Source organism: Sinohyriopsis cumingii, chromosome 17 (assembly GCF_028554795.1).
Source record: "Sinohyriopsis cumingii isolate HCF-2022 chromosome 17, ASM2855479v2, whole genome shotgun sequence".
Classification (NCBI taxonomy): Eukaryota; Metazoa; Mollusca; class Bivalvia; order Unionida; family Unionidae; genus Sinohyriopsis; species Sinohyriopsis cumingii.
Window position 1 is genome coordinate 46563397 of NC_142977.1, and position 15078 is coordinate 46578474.

The 15078-nt window shown below is 37.6% G+C and overlaps 1 protein-coding gene across 1 annotated transcript in view; it reads left to right on the forward strand.

The window, feature by feature from the left end:
* The window catches only part of LOC149778539 (divergent protein kinase domain 1A-like), a 34780-nt gene that overhangs the window by 15359 nt on the left and 4343 nt on the right, over positions 1-15078 (forward strand). Inside the window, exon 5 of the mRNA XM_089939438.1 lies at positions 8234-8452. Within this exon, the coding sequence (XP_089795564.1) occupies positions 8234-8452 (219 nt within the window). The remainder of the gene's footprint in view (positions 1-8233; positions 8453-15078) is intronic.

Below are 15078 nucleotides of genomic sequence, written 5' to 3' on the forward strand. Positions count from 1 at the left end.
CTCTGGGTGATGACCTGAAACTATTGAGGTCTCTACTCTCTAACCTTATATCCATTTTCTGGGTATGAAATGACAAATTCGTATATGTAGCTGTCATTGACTCTATGTCCATCCTAACCCTCAGAAACCTACCCGTGAAATTCAAATTTTCATAATACATTTGGAGAACATCCACTACATTGCAAATCCAACTTGAACAAGCTAACAAAAACCCAGCACCACTCTTTTGGATTGTTTTAGTAATAGAAATGCTAAAATGTAATCTGCTTGCCAAGATACAAGTGAGACAGGAGTAGTCTCCCCATGAACAGAAGATATGGCACAAATTTTCATCATTCAGCAGTTACTACTTCCACCCTGACTTGTCAGTGTGCTTTTTCAAGATGCATTACAAATATCTTCCATGTTGTGCCTTTTCACCAGTTTTAATGATCCTTACGAGTTTTATCAGAGTAATATACTCCATCTGTTTTCCTCCTGAAATTTGTTCAAACAGCATTGTATATTTATTTGTGCACTTCTTTTGTCTTTACCATCTTAATTGCCTTTTTCTAATTGTCAGATACTTTAGTTTTCCTCAGCAAACATCCTCTTTTGCAAGTAATATCAAGTAAATGATCATTTATACTGCGACGTAAATTGATTTTAGTCATTAGCTCACCTTTATGCTGTCAAGATGTTTGTACAACACCCATCAGCAGGACCAATGTCAGCGCTCACACCTAAAAAAATCATATACATATGTACAGCTGTACAGCTCATTGCATTTCAACCAGTCTTTCGTCCTAAGGCTTTTGGCATCATTGTGGATTGGTGTTGACAACACCTACCCCTGGAGAGTGGGTTAATAGGTCTAACATTAATTGTACAAGTTGTACAGGTCTTGATGAGTGCTACACTGTCATTACCAAAATATGTCACTGTAACTCATATTCCCAGTGTTTCAGCCTGGACACTCCAACATCTGCAAACAAGAAGACTGAATATGCCAAATATAGCACAATAAATCTAACCAAGAATGCATTTGCTGCAAATTGGATACAGATGCACCAACCAATCATAATGCATTATGCTGTAGCTTCTAAATGATTGCTTTTATAAAACAAAATTATCAAATGATCATCCCAATTGCACCAGTCACCATGCCACCTGCCTACTCCCTCCACCCATCCCATTCTCATAATCCCATACATCGCAAAACCGAGAATTTTTTCAGAAATAATCAAATATCAATATATACCATGATATTTTTTATTGAGAATAAACTTGTCATAAGCCTCAAGGAAAATATTAGACTAATTCTACTAATGTACAGAGTTAACTTCCACCCCACCCCAACCCTGTTTTACTAGTAAACTAAATTTGTACTCTCTGCTCTTTGCACGAGTCACATGCTTCCAAGCACATGATATGACCCTGATGTTGTACCATTTACATTTGCCAAAGTAGCAAAATATTAGATTAATATCAGACGTCTTTTTAAGCTTTTCTTAAAAATTATCTCTGATCATTGGGGAGCTTATTTAGCAATAAATTATTTGCGACAGGCTTTCAGATATATTTTGAATCTGATGTACTTATGCCTTTCTGTGAAGAATTAATACCTCAGAAGTAATTATTTACTTTCATACTTAAATTTATAGCACAGTGATCCGAATAAGAACCAGGTGGGCTTGTAAGAGAAGAATCAAATAATGGTAACGTTGATTACATAATATATAATCAACTACTCATGTTTAGGGACAAGAAGGGTTCCTGACCCCCCAAGAAGTTTTGTCTTCTACAAGGACATGGCTTGGAGATCATTTCAGAGGTTTATTCTGCTTGCTTGTAGAGTCAAATTTAAGCCCAGGATTTTCTGTACCTAATCGGTCTTCTTGGAGTGGCCACATATTTTGTTTTGGGTCACTTGTTTGTGAGCCAACAGCACTTGACCCTTCTATTCCAGTGGCAGCCAAATTTTATCTACTACACCAGATGATAAAAGTTTTAGACTACATGTGGTACCATCTCAGTAAATGGGAGGATCTCTCTTGGCCAACATCCAACATAACAGTGCATGGTCATCCACTTGATATCACTATCTGCACAGATGTGGCATGAGTGGCTGGATTGCCTATCTCCTGATTTCAAGATTTCATTTGGGTTTTGTTTCATTAGGAGTGCACAATGTATTAGTCATATCTTTTTGAATGTCGGTAATGGCATAAAGACCACAACTAATTCAAGGTATGTAAATTATATGGCTTTATTTGAGTGAGTGTTTTTATGGTGATTAAGTACTATCATTTCAAATGTGAATGGAACATCTAGAACTTTTTAGTGATTGACTGTTATCTTATGCCAGATTATTTATTGCCTGATAGCATGAACAAAGCTTTTCATAAAACCCATATAAAATTGTATATAAAATTGTCTATACTTCTTATGTAATATCACACTCTGTCATAAGAAATAAATGAAAAGTCTGACATATTTGAAGTCATATGATCAAACTGGTTAGCATTTTTATGAGCCAGAATGTATTTTCTTTTCATTTTATGAATAGATTTAATCATTGGTGCTCCAAGTTATAATATTTCTGCCATAAAGTAAATAATTTCAGCCTTTTGTCACAATTAGCAAAATGTAAAATGTGCATTTTCTTTTTCTTAAAAACAGCTTTTTTTATAACTTTAATTGTACTTAAGTAAAATACTATATCTAAGACGTTTTCTGAGTTGCTAAGATTAAGATAAAACATTTACATTCTCAGACGTCTCAATGGCAAATGATTACAACACACAAGACATATTCAAAATATAATCTCATTTGCCATTGTATTACTACAACAGAGGGGAGATGTAGTGGCTCATTGGCTAGCATGCTGAACTCACGACGAAAAGATGCTGGTTTGAATCATCAATCAGCCTGGGTCAGCTACTGGATTGTGTCCTTGGGCAAGGCACTTTACTCCAGTTGCTTCGGTTGGGACCCAGATGGCCAAGTGGTCTAAAGTGCTCACTTTTACCTATCAATGCCATATCACCACAGTCTGTGTGGGTTTGAGTCTTGGGCTAGGCCAATGTGGGTGTGTGAGAAAGATTGCATCAGGAATATTAGCCTGCTACCAATCCAGCCTACTAAAGATGACAAATTGTCTTTTCCTGTCTATTTCAAATAGACAAAGGGCAATAACTCTTGCCAATTACCTCTACTTGGCACTGTTAGGTGTCGCTAGTTTTTAGCTTCACTGCTGTACTGGGCATACCATACAGCTTCTTCTCTAACAGACAATCCAAGCTGTTTTTGAATTCTAATTGGCCCATCCAGCATTCTTTTTGGATCTACTGTGAGGATTTATAACTCTACTGCAGGTTGTATTCATTATTTTTTTTCTGCCAAATTTGAGTGATTTTGTCAACTTTAGGAACTTTTTCTTTTCAAAACCCCATCCCATCACACTATCATTGACATTCTGCAAGGTAATTTAAATTATGAGTTAGTGTGACTTTGACTCATTTTTTTGTTGCTTACTCTGTTCGTATATTATATATTATATTAGCAAGTTCTAAGGTGATACATTGATCATTTATGCTTGGTTTCTTCTTATTTTACACTGTTTTGATAGAATTTTGTTAGACTTATTAAACTATGCATTTTGCATATGTTCATAGCATGGTCATATGTTTCTAAAATGACACTCTTCACTATTCACTTATGAAAGTGATTTAGCGAGTTAGTAATTTCAGATACATTACTAGTTTCTGCATTAATCTTCTTTTCTTGCGTCATTTCATTGGAATATCATCCAAGTGCTTAAAGTGCAAAAAATTTAAGGCAAGGGATGATAACCATGACTCCTGCATTTTCTGTATAAAATGTACATCATCATCACGATGCAACATATGTAACACTTGGTCATAAAACACCCGGGCCGTAGTGATTGAAAAGGCAGCAATGGGGAAAGAATGAAAGACTTATTCCATTCTGAGCCTTCATCCCAAATACACCTTCATTGCAAATCTTGTGTAGGACACTGGATCCCCCTTCCTCTAAAGTATGTCAGATGCAAACAATGGTCATATTTACATCAGCAGCTGGTGGGGAAGAAGATGCGGTAAGGGTACAGATGCGTTGTCTGGTACAGGAGATGTAACTCCTGACGTCAGGGCACATTTTACTCTTTTTTGTTTCCTTGCTTGCTCCTGTACCTTTTTCTGACTTTTTGGAGTGGGTATTCCCCTAATTTTAGGCAGCCCAGTGGGCGTAAGTCTACCTGCAGGTCCGAGCATGTCCTTCAGGGCGGTAAGTCAGGGCGCATGGTGTTCGTGCTGGATCTGTTGGATCCAATTCTTAATACTGCCGCACTGTTACTTATTATCCAGGCGACACCAACTGTCCCAACATCACCAGCTGTACAGCCATTCCAGCATGGAGACATTTTTGTGGAATTGGTCTGGCCAGATAGATCATACAGGGATCTTAGTGACAAGTTATGGGTGTTTGATCTACTCAATCTAGTGAAAGATCTGCCCATGAAGGTCCCAGCCATCCCAAAACTTCTCCTGTAACCACGGTCATGAGTATTCAATCTCTGCCCAGACTGTCTTCCTCTGCATGCATGGCTCTTGTCAGGATATCCTTGCAAGACAATTTAAACCTTAAATTGTGAAGAGAATCTCGAGAGCAAGAAGACCCTCCACTCTGAAGGCCTATGAGGGAAAATGACATATTTTCAGGGACTGGTGCCAAAACAGTAACATCCTCCCTGTGAGTGCGTAAATCCCTCTGGGTGACTTTTTTCTCTGGCTCTTTGAGGAGAAACAGTTGGCTCCACATTCCAGCATCATGGCAGACATGATATTGGGCATGATAAGGACCTTTCAGATCTTTTAGCCAATTTTGATCTCATTCAACCAAAATCCCTTGCTGTTTCCAAAATGGAACCTGTCACTGGTTTTCAAATGGCTCAATTCGAGTAATTTAGAGTCTCTATCCCACACTTTGCTAAAGTTACAATCATACAAAAGATGTTTCCAGATAGCCTAAGTTTCTGTATGCAGGGTTAGCGGCTATATGCCCTTTCTATTAACCCACACTATCTTCATCTCAAATCACACTGTTCAGTGGTCCTCTTGACACAACGAGGCTTTATAGCCAAAAACAGGTTACTGTCCATCGGTAACCAAAGGGTCATCAATTGCTCACTCTCATCTATAGACAGGTTGAGAGCAGCAGCCATGCACGATAATGTTCACGCTCTCAAGCACTACTTGAAACACACAGAGACAAGTTGTGGCAAGCGCAAATGCCTCTTCCTCCCTGTGAAAGCCAGGAAACAGGATATAGTGCCTCAAGCCCTTACAGTGTGCCCCACTATAGCACGCTCCGTTATAACACAAAATTTCATATACACATATTTTTCTTGTACATGGGTATGAATAATACAAAACAATTGTGGTGTGGCTTCTGAAATTTTTAATTGTATTTTTCTTGTACATGAAAAAATAGTGTTTTCTTCTCAAAAGTACGAAAAATAACTTACAAAGTTTATTCAGGGATCGCACAGGGCTTCAGCAATGCCGCATATTGTGATTTTTTTTCCCTTATTGGCGGCAAAATATACCATCTAGCAACTATATTTTATTGGCTGTTTAAACTTGTATATACAACCATTGGTTTGGAGTGGAGAAATTCAGAGGCCCCATGAAAGGAAGCTGCAAAGTTTATATAAAGTGCACTGAAATTTATCTATTGTTACATACACAATTTTTTTGTCCATATTGACAAACCATCTTAACAGTGCATTGTTAATCATAATTTGCTTATGTTGACATCTAGCATGTGTACAGTATGTTTTGAGATATCACCTTTTTTAAAATTTACATTTCTGGTAGCAGAGATCAACTGTACAAGGCATTATCTCATAATCTATCTTTTGTCAGATTTTCGGCCACTCGCTAGTAATTAATATATTTACATAGACTGACATTTGTATGTAGATGGTAAGTAAAATTCCTCTTCTCTTCACTCAGAATTAAATCCTTCACATTTTCTGTAGTAATCCTTGTCATCAGACCAGATCACCTGCATCTCTATCATCGATTGACCCTTTCTTTAAATTTCTGACACATGCATGGAAAGCAGCATCACTCCACTACCACAAATGTAAAAAAATTACAAAATAAGAAAAAACCCAACAAGATCTTGTCTATTTAATAGGCAGGGAAGAACAGTAAATACAGTTGACCATACGATGGCTAATTCATTTTTTTTTAAATGTACCCAGATAAAATAGTTTGCTGAGATTTTAAAGAAAACATTACCTTTGAAGCTCTGATTGTTATGAAAACGTACTGAGCAGATGGGAAAAAAATCAGTCTCAATCATGCAATAAAATTATTTGATGTTGCCGCCACAACAGCACAATGGGCATTTGTTTGGTTCTCTAAAGCTGTCCTTTAGCGGTGACTTCAATAACACATGCACCCTTCATAAAAAAAAGCTGACTACAATCTTCTCTAAAAACAAAGAACCTTTCTTCAAAAGAAATCGGGACCTAAATTTAAAAGAAGCAATGGAATCTGACAGATTGTTTCATTTTCCAACATGACTGGAACACTTTTACTGTGCCATGAAAGTTTCCTTTTTACAGGAAAGCTACCGATGGCAGCTTAAAACGCAAACTTTTACCGACTTAGGACATACTGAAAAGTAAATATGTTTTATTATGTGGTTGTGCTATGTTTCTCCACTGAATTCAGACCTCTATGACCTGTGACAAAATTATTGAATATTTTAAATCTGTGTGTACATATTTTCAGTGGAATTAGTCTATTGTGGATTCAATGTATGTGACAAGATTTGCAGGTGAGTACACAGTATTGATACTCTACTCATGCTATACATTAAATATGTATATATAAACATTATACATGTATATGAACCAATATGTGGTTCTCTGAATAAGTAAAATATTATATATGTCTTCTTTGTTATCACTACAGGTGTATTTCTCATTTAATATGCATCAATTTAAGATGATAACTGTGCCAATGAAGCACATATTTTGTGCCTGCATTTATTACCTAAACCCAACCCCAACCCCATTTTTTGGGGCACATGCATCATTTTCTTCAGCTAACTGACCTGGTTGCTTATAACAAGGTTCAGTCTTTAACATAGTTGGGTTCTATGGCTCCCAACTACCATGTTATAGCGGGGTCACACTACTGCGTGGCTGAAGTTGGTTATATGCTCGGCATAGTCTGAGGTCTCAAAGATCAGAGTCGCTAAATGAAGATTAATGCTCGTGAGATTAAAGCCATCTCTGTGAGCCTTGCATTTGAACATAACTTTTCGATCTTAGATATAATAGAAGCTGTTGACTGGCATGCAGAGTCAACCTTCTCAAGCTTTCATCTCAGAGATTTAGTTTCAGTCAACTCAGCCTGTTAGCTTTGCTTGATTTGCCAGTGAAATTGTGTAAGACGATTTCAGTCTTCATCTTCTTAACCATAGATAAGGGTCACAGTTCTTGTGACCCAAAAGCTTTATTGCTTGCTTAATTAGGAGAACTGGTGAATCCAGCTAATCATCCCTAGAAGGATACATGAGGTAGATGTCAGATGCTCAGCATTCTCTCCTCACTTATTCTCCAAGTGTCCTGTAATTGTGGTATATATTCGAAGGAGAAAGCAAATTTTTAAGTAAATATTATGTTTCTCTTAAGAAAATTTACCCAGTCACACTACTTAAAACCCCTCCCAACCACCTCACCATGTGAGCATCTTTGATGGTATCTCGCTCAGCTAAAAACTAGCAGTGCCATGTGGAAATAATGGGCAAGAGTTATTGCCTTTGTCTATTTGAAACAGACAGGAAAAGACAATTTTTTGTCTTTTAGCAGGGCTGGGTTCGCTTGTAGCATGCAAATATTCCTACGGTAATGTGATTGGGTAGGTATTCTTGAAGAAACATAACTTACTTAAAAATTTGCTTTTCCGTTATACTGGCCACCATGTATAGCCTACTGTCACTGAAAAATGGCATTAAACCCAAAACAACAACAGCAACAGCCAATTGCCTCTCCAATTTTGGGGTATTTTCTAATTTTAAACAAAATGAGATTTACCCCATGTTATAAGAGGGTGTGCGAGTTATTGATGGAGAGTTTAACTTAGCATATTCTTTAAAAACAAATTTTTTCAAGTATAGATATATGGGTATTGTTCTTTTCTTTTATAATTAGACTTTTCGCTGGAAGGACACAATAGTCAAAGCTTCAAAACAGACAAAGAAATTCAACGACCACACAGAACCATCTTCCAGTGAAGTATGGGAAGGTATGACATTGGAGGACTTTGTGAAGAAATTGGAAGACTTCTTTACTGTACAACTTGGTCCAGGTGATCACAGTATGTTGATTGACCGAGTGTTGAATTTTGCTGATTTCAATGGAGATGCTGAGGTAGTTACAGTGTTTATCTTCTCTTTGTAAATTTTTTAAAATGTTTTCCATCTAGCCTTCCATTACCACATCACCTAAATGACTCAGATTAAGTTTACCTATTCCATATGGAACCTCCTGCAAGAGAACTAAATAATTTTTGGTGTCAGACATTGCAAGTCCAGGAGAATACTTTCTGGCAGCACTGACAGAAGTGGGGTTCTCAGATTGCGTTCAGTTTTTCTAGATCTGTGCACAGTACCATACATAAATCATAGGGTTCTCAGCAATGTTTAAAGATTGTGTTCAGTTTTACTAGATCTGTGCACAGTACCATACATACATCATGGGGTTCTCAGCAGTGTTGAAAGATTGTGTTCAGTTTTCCTAGATCTGTGCACAGTACCATACATACATGCATCATAGGATTCTCAGCAAAGTTAAATGAATTTTTAGTTTTTCTACATCTGTGTACAGTACCATACATACATGATAAGAGTCTTGCATGAAAGACAATTTCTTCTTAAAAGACATTACCCGATCATAATACCTTAGAAGAACTAGTACTACCTTGCGGATCCAGCCTTCCCAAGTTAAATTTTTTGGATAAGAAGCCAATAGTTACCAGCATACATAGGTGGCAGTTAGAATGATCTCCTATTGATACAGGGAAATCCCGTGTATATTCCAGATACTGCTCGTGGGGAACCCCAGTGGCTGAGTGGTCTAAAAACACCTTTACCTAACACTGCCATCTCACCTCTGTCCGTATGGGTTGAGGTCTCAGGTGCAATCAGTGTTGGTATGTGAGAAAGCTTGCTAGTATTTTCCCATGGATCAGTAGTTCTTACTGGGGTTTTCACTGTTTGTTCCTCCTCCACTTATACTGGCTGCCATGTATAGCCTATCTTGCACTGAGAAATGGTGTTAAACCCAAAATAGAGTAGTGTGCTGTCTTCAGACAGAAGCTTTGCAATCCACACACATGTATTTTGAAAGTTTTCCTTAAGCGAGATGGAAGAATGGTCTCTTTGAAAGGAAGTGTGTTCCAATTTTTCAGCTTTCTTAAGTCTTTCTTTTGATAACAAAGTTCTCTGACTTTTCTCTGAATTATAACTTTGCTGTCTTAACACACATGGTATGTAACTGCATGGGTCACTAGTGCATCCCCTCACATTACTGTAGCTTTATTCTGGTATGTGTGTGCTCTAGAAAACTCTGATATATTGCTGTATAGTTTCCACTGCAGTTGGATATATAAAGGTAAGTTTTCTATAAATAGTCTAGTATAGCATCTATTTCATAAGCACTATAAGCAATGCTTCAATGATTTTACCTTTCCAATGGATCACTTTTATTAAAATTGATATTAGCATCCACTTCATGAGTATCAATACTGATGCTCCATACTCGTATTGGCTGCCAGATTATCCCTTTTAGGGTAGATTTTCATAATGTGTAGCTCTGTACATATACACTCTGATTTCTTAAAGCAGGATGCATGCACCTATATATATATATATATATATATATATATATATATATATATATATATATATATATATATATATATTGTCTGTGCTGTTGTGTCTTACATGGGAGACCATGGGCAAGACCATATATAAGCTTCGTAAACATTGCAAACACAGGACTGACAACCACCCTACATGTGTAGCTTGCTCTGGTTGCCAGTCTACACATATATATCAGACTTGCACTTCGTGGACTGAAAGTCAGCAGGCTGTGGTAGGGGCACAAAAGAGGAAGACAAAAAAGCACACCTTGAAGGACGATGATGTCATCAGTATACATGCTGATGTCATGGCGGTGAATGACTTGCTTCTTGATGCATATCACACTTCACACAGTTCAGCAACCAAAGATTCAAGCTCTGAAAAATTCAGCTCTGTCTCCTGTCTCAGAGCCACATCAGGAAAAACTTTTTTAGGAGAACCAGTAGGCCACTTACCACTTGGGTTTGACTTTTCGGTCACCATTTTCTTTTTCTTCTGCCATTGATTGAGATCGAGCTTACAACAAACCATCTCAGTTACTGTCTCACACTTAAGATGTATGGATTAGTAACTTGGATCAGATATTCCATACTCCATCCTAATTTACTGAGCTGGACACAACCATGCCAACTAAGATGGCTCTGTTCGACCATTACTGGACTCTGCCATATGGCTCTGATTGGAACAGGTCTCCACTCCAATTGACCATACAGATGAAAGATCTTTGTCCAGTTTACCACACCTATGTCATACAAGTACTTTCATGGATCGACCTAGCACACAGTTTGCTACTGGTCACTCAATGCACCATATCCCCAGCTTAGTGCTACAGTGCATAAAGAAGGTTGATTTACATGGTTCTCAAGCCTTTGCTACTCAGCTGGGAAAATTATTTCTTTACTGTCAAGATATAACAGTATCACAATCAGGATGTTCATCAAGCATGGAGAATCACAAACACCCCAGACTCTTTTCACCAGCTCCTTCGCAGATAGCAAAGGATACATCAGTATCACAACCTTCACACAGAGACAATGAAACCTTGCAAGTGCCCTCACCTTCGTTAGATCTCACTATGTCAAGAGAGTAGCTATGCCTTCCTAAGAGGTCTTATTTGAGGTCTTCCAGCTGCTACCATCAGAGTTTTTTCTGCCTCCTGATCCATCAACAGCATGGTCTAAAGTTCCAGCATCTGTTGACATATTGTTCAAGAAGGACAAACAGGCATTCAAATTGCTTCCCCAGTCTGGTAGAGTTGCTGACCTTTTGGACTGCCTACATCAACAATACAGATCCAAGTGTCAGCTGACTTTTCTCCCCACAACAATGCCTTGCATCAAACTTTAGTTGGAGGTTCAATAAGACCCACTCTTCAGTTTTTCACCTCATCAATCTACCAAGACACTGCAGCATTGGGATGACAAAACCATACTCTTTACATATAGATTAGAAGGGATTCAGTAACACACTGCAGCTGGTACAGAATCTTGTGGCAATGCGTTCTACGCTGGACTTGGTATCGATGGCTGTATTCCAACAAGCTGAAGAACTCTGGGTACTTATTCAGTTACTATAGTAAACCTATGCAGACACCATGATATAAAAAATTCAATAACTTTAAATTTCTGAGTGCCCATGATCAACCCTATATTTACCAGCATAGATGCATCCTGGATGACAGCTTCTTTGTAGAGACAGGGATATAAACCACAGATTTTTCTGGACCTACATGTTTGAAACATGTGCTTTGAATTCCACACCATAGAGTCAGGTGCTAATTTTAGCAATGAGTGTTCCAAACTCAAGACTGTTAAAAGGCTGAAATTCCATCAATAAAACAATGTCTGTTTTGTTCAGTTACAACTAGGATAAGCTCTCAAATTCTTTTTACTAAAATATTAACTTTCATTATCAACCAATCCTGGCCAGCCAAACCCATATATACTCTATTTTATCTTCACCCATTTCCAGACTGGCTCCCATTTTTCCATACAGTTAGTACTTTGCGTCCTGAACACAGTTTTATCATCTCCCAGAGGAATCAAATAATACAATGGAATGGCTGCATCATCCCTCAGTTTTCACTCGCATATGACAGAATGGGGCAGTGTCGCTCACGACTGTCCCAGCTTTCATTGCCAAGAACAGGCTCCGTTCATAGCAAATCATACATTTGTGGTGCAGCCTCAGTCTGCTTTGGGCACCTTATCTTAAGGTCATCTACGGGACCCAGTGAGAGCTCTGAAGAGGTACCTGAAAAGATCAGAGCAGTGCATTGAGGGAGATCCCGCATCTTACCTCTCAAGGAGGGCAAACTCTTGTCCTAGATAAAATGGGCCATCTGCTTCACATATTGGACATCCTCAAATCAAATGAAGTTGCTACGCATCTCAGCTCACGATGTTCGTGCAGTTACAACAATCATTGCATTTGAGTGAAACTCTTCCTTAGCTGACATTATACTTGCCATGGGATGTAGAAAAAAGTCAACATTCTTTAGCTTTTACTTCCGAGATCTTTCATCCCAAAAGGCTATATTTCCACTGTGCAACAGTTTACTAAGGTTCCTAAGTGCACTGCTTCCCGACTTCCCCTAGATTCGAGGGAGATTCTTTTCCTTACAGAAACCGTTCTGGCATACGGAGTCTATATTCCAGCTGGGTTATCTATCAAGAAGCTTCCTCAAATACTTTAGGATACGACAGATAGCCTCTCCTGGGGAAGGGGGTGTAACTCCCTCCACCTCTGACCTACATTCCTATGGTTTTATGATTAAGTGACATATTTGGAGAAGGAACCAAAATTTAATAGTAAAATGTTTCTTAAATAACACTTACTTGATCATAGTACACATTCACCCTCCAAGTTTTACATATATACAGAAAGTGTGCACTATACTTCAGTATTAATTGAAGTATTCACAAGCTTTGTCACAACTTCTTGTAGCAAGGGGAGATCACTCTAACTGTCATCTATGTGTGCAGGTAACTTCTAGCTTCTTAGCTAAAATGTTTAACCTGGTAGGGCTGGAATTGTAAGGTAATAGTAGTTTTTCTAAGGTATTATGATAGAGCAAGTATTATTGAGGAAACACAATTTACTAGGAAAAATTCTATTAAACTATTGCTTATGTGTATGCAAGAGAGCTTGGATAAACTTGACCACTTGAGATAAGGGCCATAATGAACTAATGTTTTTTTGGGAAACACAAGATGCATACATAAAGGTTAAAAGAGATGAAGTAATTATATTCTTCTTATTTTCTAAAAATATTACTTTACCAGACTAGGAATAGTCAGAGGTAAATAAATTTGCATGCCTTACCACAAATCTCCACATATACTCATGCCACAGTGAACTCACAATCTCCAACCTGGACAGTGGCCTAGAGACCAGAACCTAAAGTCTATTACATACAAGATATGTGTCCCTATGATGACTTCATATGCAAAAGGTACAAATTCACATATTACAGCTGGATCAGTCAAAGTCAACTGCTGCATCCTTGGGAAGGGCATATTATACTCCAGTTGCCATGGCATCAAATAACCTACTTTCATCATAAGAAACCAAAGTAAACTCTTCAGACCTTCTACACAGAGTATGTTAAAAAATTCTTTAAATCTGCCGTATCTCTGTTCTACACCTTTGTCAGTTTTCCAGACTAAAATTTATTCCGTGCTATGCTAAAGAACCATCAAAAGCTTTTGATTAAAACCATGATGATATGCTTTGCTAATGACCTTTTTGACCCTAATTACTTCCAACTTCATGACTCTTGGTGCCAAATAAAAGTCATCACATTATGTTATCCTGAGATATTTAAAAGCTGTACCCAAACAAAAATAAACGACTTCATGCACAGAGAAGAAAGACCAGATATATATTTTTTGACTCCATCATCATGGAAGCTTTGAGTAGGATGACTGTAGTGAAACTGGAGTTGCATTGAAAGTTTGGAAAAAATTACATCCAGTCTACATACAATAGGGATGTCATTGACAGTTAGAATTCTGTATACTGAACAGTAAGAAAGTATTTGAAATACAAGGATCTCAGAAGTTTTGAATTTAATATCCACAACATGTTTTAATGACATTCTGTGTTTTGGCTGTTTGACTGCTATGCAGGGGTCAGAGGATAAAAATCTATTTTATGCTAAAATACTTGTAAATCTTTGATTGATCACCCCGAGCAACATGTCTTGGTAATGTCTTATAATTTGACTCCATTATCTCCCTTGGACACCCCCTTATACCCATGAGACCAGTTGTGTACAACATTTTTGTATCATACATATTGAGTAACTTACAAACTGTACCAAAATGAAGCATAATTAACAGAATAGAAAGAGCATTTAGTGCATATTTTTCTTAGCTTAAACCCTGGCCTGGTCCCCTGAGGTCGCAGGTAGATTTGGAACCCTTACTGCAAAAAAATCTTTACTTCATTGATAATTCACCAGTTAAGTTTGATAACTGGAGTTTGAATAGTACAAAAGTTTTGCATTTACAGAGTGTGGCATAGATACCTTGCTGTCCCAAGGAACCGCATTTATCTCCCATTTACTCTGCATAATATATACAACAATATATTAAAAGTACTGTTAAACCTACCAACATAGGTATGGACAGACACAGACAAATCTAATATACCCACTTTGCCAACAAAGTAGGTCTAAATAATGATTAATGACCTTGACAACATAAGACTTCATTTATTTTAGGGAGGTAATTTTTTTAAAGTTGTGGTTGGAAGTGTCATTTGAAGATGACATCCAGCACATCAGATATTCTAAACTTACCCACTCATTGACCTGGTCACATATTTGGACTCAAAAAGGGTCAGAGTGCCTTGCAAAAGAATTACCCACAATACCTTGCCAAAACTGCTCAAATTTGTCCTGGAAATTCTAATAATACTAACCAGACCTCTGTATATTAAGCGACCTGTATAAAAAATGCCAAAGGTTGAGTACCAGCAATGTTTGGGGATATTTTTACAATGTTATTGTTACAGGGTGAAGCTGGATTTGGGATTGGATAAAATGAAGACACTAAAACAAATTTCATGAACGAGATGTTTATTTATAGTGTAAATTGAATGATGAATTAATCTGTTTCCATAAACATT